The 16,806-nt window shown below is 48.6% G+C and overlaps 1 protein-coding gene across 16 annotated transcripts in view; it reads right to left on the reverse strand.

Annotated features, from left to right (window-relative positions):
- Klc1 (kinesin light chain 1) overlaps positions 1-16,806 on the reverse strand; it is a 52,360-nt gene that overhangs the window by 9,351 nt on the left and 26,203 nt on the right. Inside the window, exons 8-16 of one of the 16 annotated variants that reach the window (XM_057782384.1) lie at positions 14,224-14,397; positions 14,037-14,136; positions 12,293-12,342; positions 12,145-12,212; positions 10,015-10,123; positions 7,449-7,583; positions 5,695-5,708; positions 3,255-3,305; positions 2,108-2,665 (exon numbers count right to left, since the gene is read on the reverse strand). In XM_057782384.1, the coding sequence (XP_057638367.1) occupies positions 3,302-3,305; positions 5,695-5,708; positions 7,449-7,583; positions 10,015-10,123; positions 12,145-12,212; positions 12,293-12,342; positions 14,037-14,136; positions 14,224-14,397 (654 nt within the window). In that variant the 3' untranslated portion in view covers positions 2,108-2,665; positions 3,255-3,301. Of the gene's footprint in view, positions 1-1,280; positions 1,412-2,107; positions 2,666-3,254; positions 3,306-5,694; positions 5,709-7,421; positions 7,584-10,014; positions 10,124-12,144; positions 12,213-12,292; positions 12,343-14,036; positions 14,137-14,223; positions 14,398-16,806 lie in introns of those variants that run through there. The other 15 variants (XM_057782385.1, XM_057782380.1, XM_057782382.1 and 12 more) reach the window with 15 other exon arrangements.

Here is a 16,806-nt window from a genome sequence, read left to right on the forward strand (position 1 = left end):
AAAGTGGGCACTTTCAGAAGGCACAAAGCCAGCAGAGCAGCGGGAAAACAACTTCAATTCCCAACGTGTTGTCCAAACCCCTAGTTCAGAGTGCGGAGCCTGAGGGTCCCAACTGACAGCCTTGAAACTGCACCCCTAAATCAGCATTTCCGCTCGGCGGTGCCATCCTGAAGTCTGGGGTGCAGAAAATGCTGACAAGGCTCCAGAGAATGTCCCCACGTGAGGGGCAGCAGGCACCACAGAGACAAGGCACGGGTAGCTTGTCATAGAGCAGCAGAGTCCCAGAGTCCCCTGTGAGCCGCCTTCTGGCAAATCCCCTTGACAACGTGGACAGCACCAGCTGAAGTCCTGTGATATCCATGCCTTTCCTTCCACCAGGGAAGCCCGGAGGTTAGAAAAGCTGCAGAACTCAAGCATCATCAAAAACCACTCTTTCCCCAGAATCCCTACCCGAGTTAATGCAGAAGGCACGTTTGAGGAGTAAAGCCAATGCCCATCGGGAAGAAATGATACTGTGGACTACCTGCCGACTCAGCAGCTGTGCACGCACATCAGTGTGGGTGTTCTCTCCTTTGTATGCGTGTGTGGGGTCCCCAGATCACCTTCAGGTGTCTTCCTGTCACTCCCCAGCTTATCTGAGACAGTCTTTGAACCTGGAGCAGGCCATTTTGGTGACTGGTTGGCCAGGACACCTCCCGGGTCCAATTTTCTCTGCCTACCCCAGTGTGAGGGTTACACACACAGCACCATGCCCCCCCCCCTTTGCGTGGATGCTGGGGATCCGAACTCAGGTCCTCAGGCTTGAGCAGCAAGCACTTTACTCACCTAGCTGTTTTCCCAGACTGGTTTTCTTTTTAGTTGTATGTATATGTATGTGTGTACACACACATCCGTGTGGAGGCCAGAAGACAACTTGGAGTCAGTTCTCTCCTACTGTACGGGTCCTGAGGGTTGACAGGCCTGCTGGCAAGCCTTTAACCCGAATCTGTTTTCACTTTTGGAGTCTCACTGTCCCCTATGATGGCCTCTCAAATGCTAAATTACAGGCATGAACCACTATGCCTGGCTCACTTGTCACCAAAGAGGCTTTCTCTGAACAGAATCGAGGTGCTCCACCAGCTCCCTTTGAATCCTAAGGCCAGCTTCCCAGCTGCTTCTCAACCTGCCCTGGAAAGTAGTAGGCAGAGCACACACACCATCCTGAGACCCAGGAAGTCTGCTCTGCGACTATGGCGCAGTGCCGCATGCTGGCAGGAAGAGGGCGCTGAGGAGATAGTTACCCAGGGTTCCTTGGCTCACTGTCCCGTGCACTTCCTCCCTTCAGCTTCCTAACCAGCTTCTCACTGCTCCGTCTAATGGAAGCCCGGAGTTTGCTAAAGGAGCCACTGCGCTTTAAAGATCCAGTGCCATCCTGAAAAACATGTGAACAAGTGTGAAGCTGTGGGTGTCCCCCCCTTACCCATGCTCAGCCCAATGACCCCAACTGCTGCCAGGCACTGACTGGCGTGTGAGTCCTGTAGAAGCCAACAGACTGCCATGTGCATGAACCATGAACCCATTGAAAACACCCATGATCAGAATCCTTTGAAAATGAGGAGTCCCAGCAGAAGCAGCCACATTCCCAAAGGAGCGTGAGCCCACTGCCATCTTAGGACAAAGGACAGTACAGGTCAAGAGAACTAAGGCATCTTCCAGGACTGTCTGCCAAGTATAACTCCATGATGCATGAACATGTGTGCACCCGGCAGGAAGACGGCCAGGCTGCACACATCATGAAGGAAGACAGTGTCCTCCTAACAGACTCACCTACGCAGCAAATTGTAAATGTCAAATCTAAATGTAGCTGCAAGTTGTTTAATTGGATGCTCATTTTTATACAAACCCTAAAGCCCTGGGCTACCTGTGGGAAGTGAAAGAGCAAGCAGCTGTACCCATAACCAAGCAGACACTACAGAGATGCTTGGCAGAGCCTGGACATGAAGTCCGTGCAGAGTGGGCCCTGCACAGAGCAGCGTCTATCCCAGAGCCCCCCTCAGGGAATCTCACCACGCAGCACTGCGTCCCAGAAGACTGAGAAGGTACAGAGCAGACAGACGCAAGACACAGGTCAGTTGGAGTGAGTTTATTAGAAGTTAGAAAGACACAAATACACACATCACAGAGCACTTTAAGATTAGTAGAGAGAAGCAGAAATGCCAAAATTCCACACCAAGACTACAGAGCAATCTACTTCAGTGTGTCCTGGGGAGGCCTGTGCAGGGCACTGGCCAGGTCTGTAAGTGTGACAGGGACGTGCAGCACATGCCTTGCTCCTACAGCTCAGTGACTGCACAGGTCACTATCATGCCACTGTAATACCCGGGTGACATTAACACCTGTCATGGGTGGACAACTACTCTCTCTTAACTGTTAAACTTGCGTGTTACACAGTAAATGGGTTTATTAACACAGCTGATATCTCTAAGTACATATCTGGCAAAGCTACATGTATCCAGAAATCAAGACCCCAAAAGGACAGCAGCACCGAAAGGAATGGCCAGTCCCAGAGGTGCGGCTGACAAGCTCCTAGGGGCTGCTAGACACAGCGGGCAGCACTGGAGGGGCTGGAAGAGGCGCTGCCCGTCATGCAGGAGCAGTGCGGGAGGCACCGGGCGGGCGGCTAGGCCTGTCAGACAGAAAGAGAGAAGCAGGTGAGGCGGGAGGAGCACGGTGCAGCAGGCCCCACCGGTGCCCAAGCCTGCTCTACAGTATTTCTAGGTCACAGATCTCAGCAGCATGAAGCTCAGTGGCCCGGGCACTCCCTGCTCTACCAGGCTGGCACAGCAGGTGCTGGGCCCAGGGCGTGTGAGGGATCACAGACTAGCTTTCTGGTAACTGTCGAGAGTGAAGGCGCAGACTGGCACTGTTAGAAAGCTCCTCGGTACTTCCTATGGAGAGTTTCACAAGTTATTGGACATGAGGGAGATTTGGTGGGGAAGGACAGGAAAGGCCAAATGTGGAAGACACCATTGAAACTTCTCCTGTCTTGCAGCTTTCTCTAAACGTCACGAGCTCCCCGCAGTCTGGTGAATTTCAGTCTCTTAAAAACACTAACACCCTAGACATCTCGAAAACTTTAAGACCCAGTGACTTTAAAAGTTGACAGCACATTTGAAACATGAAGTTGATGATCCAAATAAAAACTGCCTCCTGGGTCTGCCAAAATCTCAAAAGGTGCACAGACAGCCGGGCCTGGCCCGCCCGCTCGGACTCACCATGGGACGCTGAGCAACTCATTTAACCAGCCCGAGCTTCATCTTTCTCATCTTTAAAATGGAAAAATAAAACTTGTTACCAATGCCTCATGAATGCCAGAGGACAAGAAAACATCAGTTCCCACTGTCTGTCCTGAGAAGGATGCTAAATGTTACATGTTCCCCACACAGCACGATCCTCCTGCCCTCGTGGTCTGCACCCCATCACAAGATGCTGGCCACCTCCCTGGGTTCAAATGAACGACAGTGAACTCTTTCTCAGCCACTCCACCTGTTCGCTGAAGTGGCAGGCACGTCTAGGCTGGGTAAAACTCAAGCAGACAGATAGCCCTGAGCATAGCTCAGGGCTCGGAGGACCACTCTATTCTGACACTCTATGCAACTACAAGACATTCGTATTGCATAAACCCTTTTTAAGATCACACTTATTGTGTGTGTGTATGTGTATGCGTACACTCACACGTAAAGTGCATGTATGGAGTTCAGAGGATAACTTCTCCACCATGTTAGTCCTGAGGATTAAATTCAGGTCACTTGAGTGGCAAGTGTCTTTACCCACTGAGCGATTTGCAAGCTCTCGGATAAGTTACTGAAGCCGCTGACTTTAGTATTACCTCTGTGCAGTAGAACTGTAGAGAGGGCACTTCTCTAACTTCTTTTAATATATTCTAGTTGCCTCCTTAGCATAGCTTTTCATAAATATCTACTCTGAATTAACAGTTACTTCATTTCCTAATAACCTTAAATAAGAATTTAGTAATTAAAACTTGTGAAAGTCAAGCCTGGTGGCACATGTCTTTAATTCCAGAGTTCAGGAGTCAGAGGCAGGCAGATCTCTGAGTTCCAGCCAACCAGGGCTACACTGTAAAACCTTTTCTCAAACACCAACAAAACAGGTGGCGCACACCTTTAATCCCAGCACTCGGGAGGCAGACACACGTGAATCTGTGAGTTCGAAGCCAGTCTAATTTACCACATATTGAGTTCCAGGACAGCCAGGGCTACCTAGAGAGACCCTATCTCAAAAGCAAACAAACAACATGTAGAGAACAGGCAGTGACGGCACACACCTGTAATCCCAGCACTAGGGAGGCAGAGGCAGGCGGATCTCTGTGAGTTCGAGGTCAGCCTGGTCTACAGAGTGAGTTCCAGGATGGCCAGGGCTACACATAGAAACCTGTCTCAAGAAAAAAGCAAAAACAAACAAACCAACGTCTAGAAGTCAGGCACTGTGGTACAGGTCTATGATCCCCATGGCTGGGATGCTAACATATGAAGAGCAGGAGTCTGAGACCAGTCTAGGTCACATAGTAGCACCCTGTCTCAAACAAAACAGTAACACTGGCAGGATACAGCTCAGTCATAGAGCCCTTCCTTCCATGTGATGGTTTAATCTTCAGAACTGAGCAGCGGGCCTGTGCATGTACTCAGGCTCTCGCGCTCTTTCTCGTGCGCACGCGCACACACACACAAACATGCACACACGCACGCACGCGTGCGCACTGTAGAAATCTCGTCACAAGAGCAATGTGAAATAAGAGGAGATGGGCAAGAGGCTCCTTCTTAGGAGCCCAGGAAAAAGGGGCAGCAAGCTGTCCTTAGAAGCTCAGGGTCCACGGAGACCTGTGACCATCAGGACGACGTCAGCAGGATGACTTTACAAAAGGCAGCCCAGTGCTGCTCCATGTCAGCTGGAACCGAGTGCCCATGACGACAGACACGGAATCCCAGATAGAGGCTAAAATAAGGAAACTTACTTCTACCTAGAAAAGGGTATGTGACCACAAAATGCCTACTTTCTCGAAAATGCACCCTACTAGAGATGACCTGCTATGGCACTATCTGACAGAGCCACAGCTCATACCTCAGTAAGCCTGAGGGAGCCCCGTTTTCGTGAAGTGCCATCACCATCACCATGACACACGCTGGTGAGGAAGACCTGTACTCCCAGACAGGTCTCCTGCAGGGTCAAGAGCCTGGCTTAAATTGGCCTAAGAACCCTCCGTGTCTTCATGCCTAGCTCTCCTCCTCTGCCAGCACATGGGCCAGCTCCTGCAGAGCCATGGTTAATGCCCAGCAAATCTTGATTTGACAAATGTTATCCTGCTTTAAAAGCTACTTCTAAATGCTGAGGAACAGCTTCCTGTGGCTCAATCACCATCGTGTTCCTGGGAGCACACTGTGGCTGATGTAACTGCCTGAGGGAACCGAGGATGGAGCAGTTCAGTATTTTAAAGAGCACTGCAATCTTTTAAAACCTACAATTTTAGCCAGGTGGGGGTGGCCCAAGCTTTAATTCCAGCACTTGGGAGACAGAGGCAGGCAGATCTCTGAGATCAAGGCCAACCTGGTCTATATAGCAAGTTTCAGGCCAGTCAGGGCTACATAAGAAATATGACGATGGGATAGCATATGATACAGCTCAGCGGAAGGGACTTACCTAGCATACGGGGCCTACAGTCAATACCCAGTAGCATAAAAATAAAAAAAAAAAATGAAACGAAGTATGATTTTAAAATGAGCATATTGTGGACATATATTGAGTATATTAATCCCAGAAGGCTGAGGATTCCAAATTCAAGGACAACTTGGACTATATACTAAAATTCAAAATAAACAAGGCTATGGACAGAGCTCAGTGACAGAACATTTGCCTAACATGCATGAAGCCCTGAGTTCAATCCCAGTGTACACTTGTGTATGCCATGTATCACACACACACACACACACACACACACACACACACACACGGCGGGGACAGGAGCATGAGGAAGGAAAGTCCGCTCTGAGAGAAGCATTGCTCTACCATAGCCTGGTGGGGAAAAGTCCCAAGTGCCCTCCCCTGCAGGGAAAAAGCATCACCACTTCTTTCCCGTGTGTCCTCAATGCAGATGTGGACTCTGGGCTGTTGACAATGTCACTGACATAGGACTCACATACATACAGACCTAGAAATACTGTCTCAATAGAGAGCTCCCCCAGAACATCACTCAAGAGCATTAAAATCTGTAAGCAAGCCACTAGCCACCAAGCAGGACAAGCCCTCTGGACAAAGCATGCAGGAACTGGAACCAACAGTAAGAGCACAGTACACAGCTCTGACAGGACAGGCACTGACAGGCATCCCCAGGCCTCTGCTGCAGTTTGGGACCACTGCCCAACAAGACTCAATAGCAGAGTGGATGCTGACTGGCTGTCTTGGCACAGAAGAATCTAAAACAAGAAAGCTGCTACACAGAGAGAAAAAATGTTCCTCCTGAACTCTAGCTACTAATATTTGTACATGATGTAGAATCAAGGTACTGGCTCCTCCCAAACTGTTTAAAGAGTCAGTCATTCCAAGGAGAAGGACAGACTGTGAGGAAGTCCCCAGCTACAATGTGACAAAACCACACAATGACAACTAACCACACTACCCAGTGCAACTTCAGGATGTCAATGACATCCCTGGCGAGCTGAATTCGCTTACACTCTCCCTGAGGAAAGGTCCAAAGACAGCAGCCCACCATCCACGTCCTCCCCCAAATTACATAAACCCACTTGAAGGCAGAAAGCAGTGGTAAGGATGTCCCGAGGAGGGCTGGGGGAGCAGATCCACACAGCCCTCACATAGCTGCTTGTTTCAAACCCAAGCAGGGGTTCTAAGCCAAAGCTGGGACACCTGTCAAGTGGATATGACGCTTAGGACCACTGAGGCCGAGTGGAGAACAGCACCTACGGCTGTTGCTGAGCTGCTCTCTGAAAAGCAGCTCCCACTGCACAGCATCTCCCTTCAAGGCTCTCTAGCAGCCCCAGGGCGGCTTCCTCAGTGAAGTCAGGAGCACTGAGTTAGCAAGGAAATGGGTGGGTTAGGAAAGCTAGTTAGTTGTCAGCCAGACCCATCCCTAGGTTACAGGAAGTCAGACTATGGGCTAGGTTTACAGCCAGGATGCGCAATCAGCATGCACACATGCGCTACAAGAGGCCAGTCAGCTTTCATGGACTCCTGAAGGAAACCACTGCCAGCAACACAGCTTCAGGATTAGCAGAAGTTAGAAACTTACAGAAAGCTTCCCTGATGCTTAATTTGCGAAAAGTGGAGGGTCTAGCGTGAGACAGAACAGCCAGCAAGTGCTGCTGGGGGCAGGTCGGAGTTCCCGAGTGCGGCCAGCTGTGTGCTGTACTTACCCCATTCCACTCTACGCTCATACTCACTTCCTCCCCTCCATCAGGGCCACTCTCGTACTTGACCACGTCCACGTTGAGACTCTCCCTGCTCCTCCGCTTCTCCATATTCTCAGGGTCATTCAGCACTTCAGCCACTCTCTGTTTGTGAACAGTGTCAAGACCCTGTGAGCCAGCGGGGAGAACGGTGCGACCCATTAGCACTTACATCTCACAAGACTTCTCAGACTTGGGACAAAAAGTCCAATTCTTTTGTCTACTTACTGCTGCTATTACTGGGGACATGCCTGACACAAAGCCATGTGGAAGAGGTCAACGGGTATCAGTGAGTCGGTCGGTTCTCTCCTGCCACCCTCATGCAGGTTTATGGGGAACAGAACTCAGGCTGGCAGGCTTGCATAGCAAGCTCTCATTATCAAACTGGCCCCACAGATATCAATTCTTAAGTCACCAAGGCAAACTCAGATCAGTTGTTCCTGGGGACAGGATTTAGGCTTTCTAGGGTCATAGGGAGGGGTGTGAGTTATATATCGCCAAAACTCAGGAGCATACACACAGGTGTGCAAACTGTACTCCGTGTAAGCAAGCTAGTGCAATGGCACACCCGTAACCTCAGCAGTGATAGGAGGATGATAGGAGGGGCAGCCTGGCTACATAGGGCCTAGATTTAAAACGAAACAAGTGCTGTATGCAAATACTGAGTTCCAGGTAATGATGGACACACTAGAATGTCTGGGCTGGAAATGCAGCTAACGAAATGATCGCCAGCATGCACACTGGGTCCATCACCAATACCACACACACCAGCCCCAATGGGCACACCCACAATCTCAGCACTTGGGAGGGAGGGACGGGCAAGAAGACCAGAGGCTCAGGGCTGACCTCTGCTAGAGTTTGAGACAGTCTAGGAAACCAGACAGTCCGTCTCAGATAGCAATAATTAACCCAAACACATCCTCCACATCTCTCCCTGCTATGTGTGCCACTATGCTCCTTCGAGAACCTATCCTGTTCCAAGCTTCCGTGGCTGCCTGGCAGGAAGTGTCCTCAGGAGAGCATTTACACGTCCTTCCTCAGGACCTTTATGACCCCTGTGGCTCCTCTTGCTAAAACCCAGCCTGCAATCTAGAGCAAGGCCTGGATGCAGACCGTGCTCTAGGGAGAGAGTCCCACAGCTGATGACACAAGCCACAGAGTGCCTGACCTACACCCAGAACCACAGGGGCAGCACCAAGGGCTCTGCTTGTCCGCCAGCCCACAACACAGTACTTCACTCAGCTGTGAATACAAGGAGAGCACCAGCTGGGCAGTGGTGGCGCACGTCTTTAATCCCAGCACTTGGGAGGCAGAGGCAGGCGGATCTCTGTGAGTTCGAGACCAGCCTGGTCTACAAGAGCTAGTTCCAGGACAGGCTCCAAAGCCACAGAGAAACCCTGTCTCGGAAAACCAAAAAAAAAAAAAAAGGAGAGCACCATTCTGCATTCTGTCCTTTCTTTCCTTTCCATATATGTTTTTAGTTTTTGACACAAGGTCTCCTATAACACCAGGTTGGTCTCAAATGTTCACCTGTTCTACCGCAGCCTTCTGAGAACTCAGATTACAGACCACCACGTCTGGGCCCTTTGAAATTTTAGATAAATAAAATTTAGATAAATAAATAAAATTGTTGCTAAATATGAGAGGGTGATGAGGAGCGTGCAATCAAAACATGATACAAGTACATGAAAAGGCCACACCCATGCTTGGTCGCGCGACAGGGTCTCTCTACCCAGGCTGTGCTGGGACTGAAGGTACATGATCGCCACGCCCAGCAAACCCATGCTCTTTTGTTGTTTGTGTCATTTCTTTCGGGGTCCATTTTGTTTTGTTTTGTTTTGTGTTTGAGACAGGATCTCTCTATGTAGCCTTGACTGGACTGGAACTCACTACTTAAAACAGGGTGTCCATAAACTCACAGAGATCCTCCGGCTTCTACCACCAAAATCCTGGGATTAAAGGTTTGAGCCACCAGACTCAGACCCCAGACCCAGATTATTTTACATTTGAAATTTTTTATTTGTGTGTGTATAGGCATGAACAGTCAGGTTACAAAATAAAATCCTGTCTTCAAAATAAATACACAGACAGACGATCGATAGACAGACAGACAGACAGACAGACAGACAATAGATAGTAGATAGATGAGAGATAGATAATAGATGGATAGATAGATGATGGATGGATAGATAGATAGATAGATGATGGATAGATAGATGATGGATGGATGGATGGATGGATGGATGGATGGATGGATGGATGGATGGATGATGGATGGATAGATGATGGCTGGATAGATAGATGATAGATGGATAGATAGATGATGATGATGATAGATAGATAGATAGATAGATAGATAGATAGATAGATAGATAGATAGATGATAGATAGATGATTGACAGACAGACTATTTTCCTGAAGTGCCTGGGATCAAGTCCACAGTCCTGTGACTGTGACAAGTGCTCTCACAAAGTCTAAGCCGGAATCAAGCTTTCAATAACAGCCACATAAAAAGCTATCACAGTTCCAACAGAGTAGTCTGCAGAAGTGACAGGCACACCTGTTTACGTGACCTCATGGCAGCTTCTTCCAATGTTTCAGCAGCTTCAAATTTCCCCTGCCGTCGGTAAAGTGCTCCAAGGTTTTTCAGAGTGGTCGTGACAGTAGGGCTACAAGAAAGCACAAACACAGCCCCACTACGTGTGGGTCCCAGGACAGCCACCGTCAACAGCATGTCTGACCTGTGTGTTCTGTGGGCCTGTAGCAACTCACCAGCTCTAGAGGTACAGCCAGGCAGTGGTTTGGATCACACTTTGCTCTGGAACAGGACACTAAGGACAGTGCTACAGCCTTCTGAAAGACGTTTGCCATTCAAGCAGCCTGATGCCCAGTGCTGCTGGCCCCTACAGCTCTCTACAGAAACCCCTACAGCATTCTTCCAGAGACTGGCCACTCACAAACTCCTGGCATGGCCACAGAAACATGTAGCTAGTCTACCCAGTAGTCAGCAGATTCCCCTGCAGGCAAAACTTGGTCTGTGCTGGGCTATCTCGTGCCTCACCAGAGCTCCTGACCTGACAGCTATGGCAGACACTGTAAAGGAAACAAGGGCTGGAGACAGGACGGAAGTGTGGCCATAATAGACAGAGAAGTGTTGCTAAAAGTTGGAAGTATGGGGCTGTGAAGATGCTCAGTGGGTCAACTACAACGCAAGCATGAGGGCCTGAGTTTGGATCCCCAGTGTTTACATAAGAGCCAAGCATGGAGGCATATGCCTATAACCACACACTGGAGGAGTGGAGACAGGTGGGTATCACTCTGTGGCCAGCCAGTCTAGTCAAAACACAGGATTCAGGTTCAGGGAGAGACCCTGTCTCAAAAACTTACACAGAGAGCAATAAAAGATCTAAACGTCAATGTTGCTCTGGCCTCCACACACACATACACGTGCAAGTGCACCTGTACACACGTGTATCTACACAAGGTCAGAAATAGGCCAGTATGATGATGTACCTGTGTAATCCTAGCACTCAGAAAGCTGAGACAGGAAGAGCAAGAGCTTAAGGTCAAGACCTCCTCACAAAATAAAATGCAAAGTTAGAAATAAGGCAGACCCGCTTTGGTACAGATCTGTATCTTGAGGTACTTCCCTCTTGCTAATGACAGGCATTTCATACAGAAATAGAGACAGCATCCTGCGTGTCCCTCAGTCAGGTGCACGTAAGAGAAGGAAAGATGAATTTCACATACTGCAGCGAGTGCAATGGGGACCCAAAGGAAGACTATGACAAACTGGGTCAGACACGTGTCCTCATGTAGCTGATAGGAAAGAAGCTAAGACTACAGCCGTCAGCAGCAGGTATGGGTACAGGAGCACAGTCTAGAGGGCCCTACACTTACTGCAGTGCACATCACCCTGTGCAGACAGAAGGTTGGCTAAGGACTGGCTTCCAGGCCCACGTGCCAAGTGCTACAGAGTTGCTGAAGGCTCCTCAGTAAGTGTCCCCTGCTCCTGCAGCTAGACATTTGTGATAAAGAATGCTGATGGCAGCACCCGTACTGCTGCAGTGAATGGGTGTGGAGGTAAATGTGAATGATCTTATGACAAAAACAGGTTTTTTTTTTTTGCTTTTTCGAGACAGGGTTTCTCTGTGGTTTTGGAGCCTGTCCTGGAACTAGCTCTTGTAGACCAGGCTGGTCTCGAACTCACAGAGATCCGCCTGCGTCTGCCTCCCAAGTGCTGGGATTAAAGGCGTGCGCCACCACCGCCCGGCAAAAACAGGTTTTTAAGTTATTTTTTTGCCTTTTTTTTTTAAGCAGGGACTCACTATACAGCCCTGGCTAAACTCCCTATATTAACTATATAACTATAAACTCCCTATATTAACTATATAACTATAAACTAACTATATTAACCTCAGACTCACAAAGATCCTTCTGCATCTGCCTCTCACGTACTAGGATTAGAGGCATTATTATTAGCATATGTAATACATGTGTGTAGGCACACACGAGCATAAGCCTCATGTGGAGGTCAGAGGACAAGCTTGTGTTCATGTCAGCTCCTAGACGCACACTCGGGCTATGGCTCTTATGGCAAGCCCCTCTACCTGCTGAGCATCTCACAGCTCGATGGCCAGGCTTTGAGGAAATAGGGGACCGTGTGTCTGGATTTGGCGGGCAGACTTACCTATCCACTTTGCAGGCTTTGTACCAGCCACCGTACTCTCCAAAAGACGCCCCGTCCTTCTGCTTCCCCTAATTGCAACAGAGAATTAGGATGAATGCAGACTGACTGCAGTCCATCCAATCAGAGCCCTCACAGTGCACAGCCTTACTTTGCACTCTTCTCTCTCCTCGGCGTGCATCCAGATGGGCTTGTTCTCATCTAGGGAAGAAAACACAGGACTGTATAAGGTGAAGAATAAGAAAACTGGAGCCAGATGTGATGGTGCACACCTTTAATCCCAGCACTTGGGAAACAGGCAGGCAGAAGGTTGAGTTCCAGGATAGCCTGGTCTACAAAAGAGTTCCAAGAAAGTCAAGGCTACAAAGTAACCACTGAGCAGATGACTTCTAAGGCTGCCAGTGACTGCAAGGTTTTATCTTGTTGCTTATATGAGCATTCTCAGGAATTTTTCTTTTTTCATATGTGTATACATGTCAGACATATGTGGGAGTAAGCATGCACATGTTGAATATGCACGTGGAGGCGCCACATTGGTGCCTGGAGTCTTCCTATCCCTCTTTCTGATATACTCAATGAGCCAGGGCCTCTCAACAAGCCCAGAACTCACTAACATAGCTTGTCTCTGGCCAGCTTGCACCAGAGATTCTGTTTCCTCTTCTGAGGCTACCATACCTGCCTGGCATCTCCATGCCTGGGGATCGGAACATGGCGAGCACCTAACCACTCATCCTCTCCCTGGCCTAATTCTGACAGGAAAACCCTACCCAGGGTACTGGAAGACAACAGCTATGTCTCACATTGAGGATGTCAGACGAGACTCTGTAACATCCATACACATAAAAATAATTTTTTAAAATAAATAACAAATACTTAAGTGAAAGAAAACCACGTGTGTGCATGCGATAATTAACAGAAATTCCCTCTGGATCACCCTGTGAACTTTCCCACACACTCAAAATTCTAGCTCAATGTTTCATGTGAGATTTTGTCAAGAAAATAAACACAAAAAATGTTTTAGACTCAGCAATTTAAGATTTATTTGTATATTTATGTGTATGGTGTTCTGTCTACATGCACATCTGCACTCCAGAAGAGAGCGTCTGACCCCATCACTGGCAGTTGTGAGCTGCCATGCAGGTGCTGGGAACTGAACTCAGGACCTCTGAAAGAGCAGCCAGTGCCCTTAACTACTGAGTCATCTCTCCAGGCCCTGACTCAGCAATTTCAATTCTATAAAATACATATTTCACTGCACGTCCTCCCAGCACGGCAAGGGTTAGCAGGGCAAGCAGGACCACCCCTGTCTCCTGAGGCGCAGACCGGCACCAGCACACCCACACTTTCTCCACACATTGTACACTAAACACCTGTCGTGTCTGAAGGGTGTAGAAGAAATGGGGCCTTGTCTCCTGTGACAAACACACAAGTCCAGGCCACAGTGGGGAATTTGTTTGCCACAGGTCTCCAGGGTGGACGGAAAACTAGACAAGATGATGGCTCTAAGCAAAGATTCTGGAGTTGCTGGCAGAGCCATGTCTGAAGCAAGCACAGGCTCTGTAGAAGCGCACTATGAAAGGCCATGAGAGGAGGTGGCTTCACTGGGCTGCGGACAGCACCCGGGCACACTGCAGTCAGGACCCCTCCCTAGCGTTCATTCACTGAGTAAAAAAATTACAAGCAAACTCCCAATTAAATGCTTTCTTTTATAAACTGACTTGGTCATGGTGTCCCTTACAGCAATAGAAAAGTAACTACGACAATATAAAATAATAAAATCTTTAAAAGGGTAGGGTGAGCATGCTGTGGGGACTAGGGCATCATTGCCAATTTCAAGTTGGAAACCACTTTTTTTAATACATACAATCAATACATTTGCTTAGAATACTTCTTACCATCCACAGAACCAAACTCCCGTTCGTGTGCACGGGTGAGAATCTCCTTGTACAGCGTTTCTGCTTGTTTAAACTTCCCTTGTTTCAGGTAACAGGAGGCCTTCAAATAAAACACAGCACTCAGTGCCTTCACAGAAACACGCTGGATTTTTATCTGCAGAGGACTCACGGCCCATCTGGAACATACCAGGTTATTCTTCGTCTTGGCCACATTTGGGTCGTCGGGCCCTAGCTTTGTCTGGTAGATCTCCAGGGCCCTCTGGTAGTAATACTCCACCTCCTCATACTTGCCCTGGTTCTGGCACAGCAAGGCCAAGTTGTTTAACTGCTTGGCCACATCCGGGTGATCTTTTCCTAGAACCTGGGGTGAAGAACAGTGAATTAGAAACACCATCCATTCCACTGTCTGCCCTCCTGCAGAGGGCCCTTCTAGAGCGTAGCTTACGTGCTCCACATGCAGGCTGGAAACCCTCACAGGACTCACACCACTCACAAAAGAGCAGTTGGAGTCTGACCTCAGCCAGAGGGAAGGGAAGGGTGAGCACTCACGTCATTAGCTCCTTTATTTTCAGATGGGAAAACACATGCTGGCCTTGATTCACTAAGCAGCCAGGGATGCCCAAGAACTTCAGATTCTCCTGCCTCTACCCACCAAGTGCTGGGATGACAGGCCTGAGCCACCATACCTGGCTCTGTTTGTTTTTGTTTGGGCTGGGCTTGGGGGAGGGGGGTCCTCACAGGCTAGCCTAGAATTCACTATCTAACCCAGGCTAGTTGTAAACTCTTGTCAGTCCAGCCTCAGCATCTCGGGTGCTAGGAAGGTCTAAGCTTCCATACTCCTTAGCCGCTTTGCTTCATGGCAGGTGTCACCATAGAGCTAAGGAAGCTTAGATGCATGAAATGCTCCAGTCCAGTTGTGTGCCTTCCTCCAGTCAGTCCTTTAATATGGAATCATCACCCAGGACCTCAGTGAGGGCATCCCTACATCTAATGCCAAGAAGTCTTCCCAGCCTCCTCTGGCTGCCTCATAAACATTCCTGCTGTTCTTTTTTGGCAAGTCTCACTGCCAAAAATCCTCCTGCTAATCCTTTCTTTGCCTGATTCTTCCCCTAGAATACAAACTCAGCTGGGCAAGGGCTCTGTGTCTTTCCCACCTCGGCATCTTCCTAGAAACGGTGCCTGATGCAAGCGAAGAACAAATTCTTGTTTATTTCTCTCCAAACCCTGGTCAAGTTACTGGAGGTGGTGGCGCACGCCTTTAGTCTCAGCACTGGGGAGGCAGAGGGGCAGGAGGATCTCTCTGAGTTCTGGGCCAGCCTGATCTACAGAGTGAGTTCCAGGACAGCCAGGGCTACACAGAAAGATCCTGTCTCAGAAAAACAAACTAACAAAACTGGTCAAGAACTGGTCTTCTTAGCACTGGGCCCTGCTCCTACACATGACCAATAATCCCTTTCCACATGCCCTACCCTCCCTCCTCCAAAACTGTGAAGCTGACTCAACACCAAGCCCCGGCTGGAGGAGTCCTGTCCCCTCCTCTCCTGCAGCTCTGTTCTACAGGGGACAGATACATCCTGGGCTCAAGCAGTCAAGGGACTGTGCTTCTGCCTAGCAACAATTTCTACACGAGGCACTTTAATAAATTTGTTATCTTTCTTTCTTCAATGACCCCCACCTTTGAAACAGGATTTTGCTGTTTTTGAAACAGAACTTTACTAGTCTCTAGACCAGCATTGGGCTTCTGAACTTAATAAAGAATTCAGACCACGGTCATGTGCCAAATACCTGCTGAATTGGCAGGTCACCTTCCAGGTCTTCTAACTCTTGACCCCTCTTGTGCTGACCTGCTTCTGACCCCAGCCCGCACAAATCCGACACTTTCATTTAGTAAGTGTGCAAGTAACTGAACAATAAAATACTACCTATGTGGGCCAGAGAGAGGGCTCAGTGGTTAAGAGCACTTGATGCTCTTGCAGAGGACCTGGGTTCTATTCTCTGGCATCCACATGTGGTTCACAACCATCTGTAACTTCAGTTCCAAGGGATCCACTGTCATCTTCTGATGTCTGAGGGTACTATACATGCATGTGGCACACAGCCATACATGAAGACAAAATATACACACATAAAGTGAATACATCTAATAAAATTAAAATATCATCTATATGTTTGATAATCCTTGCCATATGGTTCAAAATTAAATGATCACTTCCTAGTATCACTGGTAAACAACTTCAAGAAACACCAAGCTGGGGCTGGAGAGATGGTCCAGTGATTAGAAGCACCAGCTGCTCTTCCAGAGGAGCTAGGTTCAATTCCCAGCATCCACATGGCAGCTGATAACTGTCCATTAAGTCCAGTTTCAAGGGATCTAAAACCCTCTTCCAACCTCTGTTGACACCAAGCACACAAAACACTCATACACACAGAATAAAAATAAATAAATCTTAAAAGGAAAAAAAAAACACCAAGTTGAACTGTGACATTCAGTCCCCCAGACCATCATCCTGTCTAGTTTTCCGTCCACCCTGGGGACCTGTGGCAAACAAATTCCCCACTGTGGCCTGGACTTGTGTGTTTGTCACAGGAGACAAGGCCCCATCTCTTCTACACCCTTCAGACACGACAGGTGTTTAATGTACAATGTGTGGAGAAAGTGTGGGTGTGCTGGTGCCGGTCTGCGCCTCAGGAGACCTGCTTGCCCTGCTAACCACTCGCCGTGCTGAGAGGACGTGTAGTGAAATACAAAGAGTCGTTTAAGATTTATGTA

Source organism: Chionomys nivalis, chromosome 10 (assembly GCF_950005125.1).
Source record: "Chionomys nivalis chromosome 10, mChiNiv1.1, whole genome shotgun sequence".
In the NCBI taxonomy this organism is placed as follows: domain Eukaryota; kingdom Metazoa; phylum Chordata; class Mammalia; order Rodentia; family Cricetidae; genus Chionomys; species Chionomys nivalis.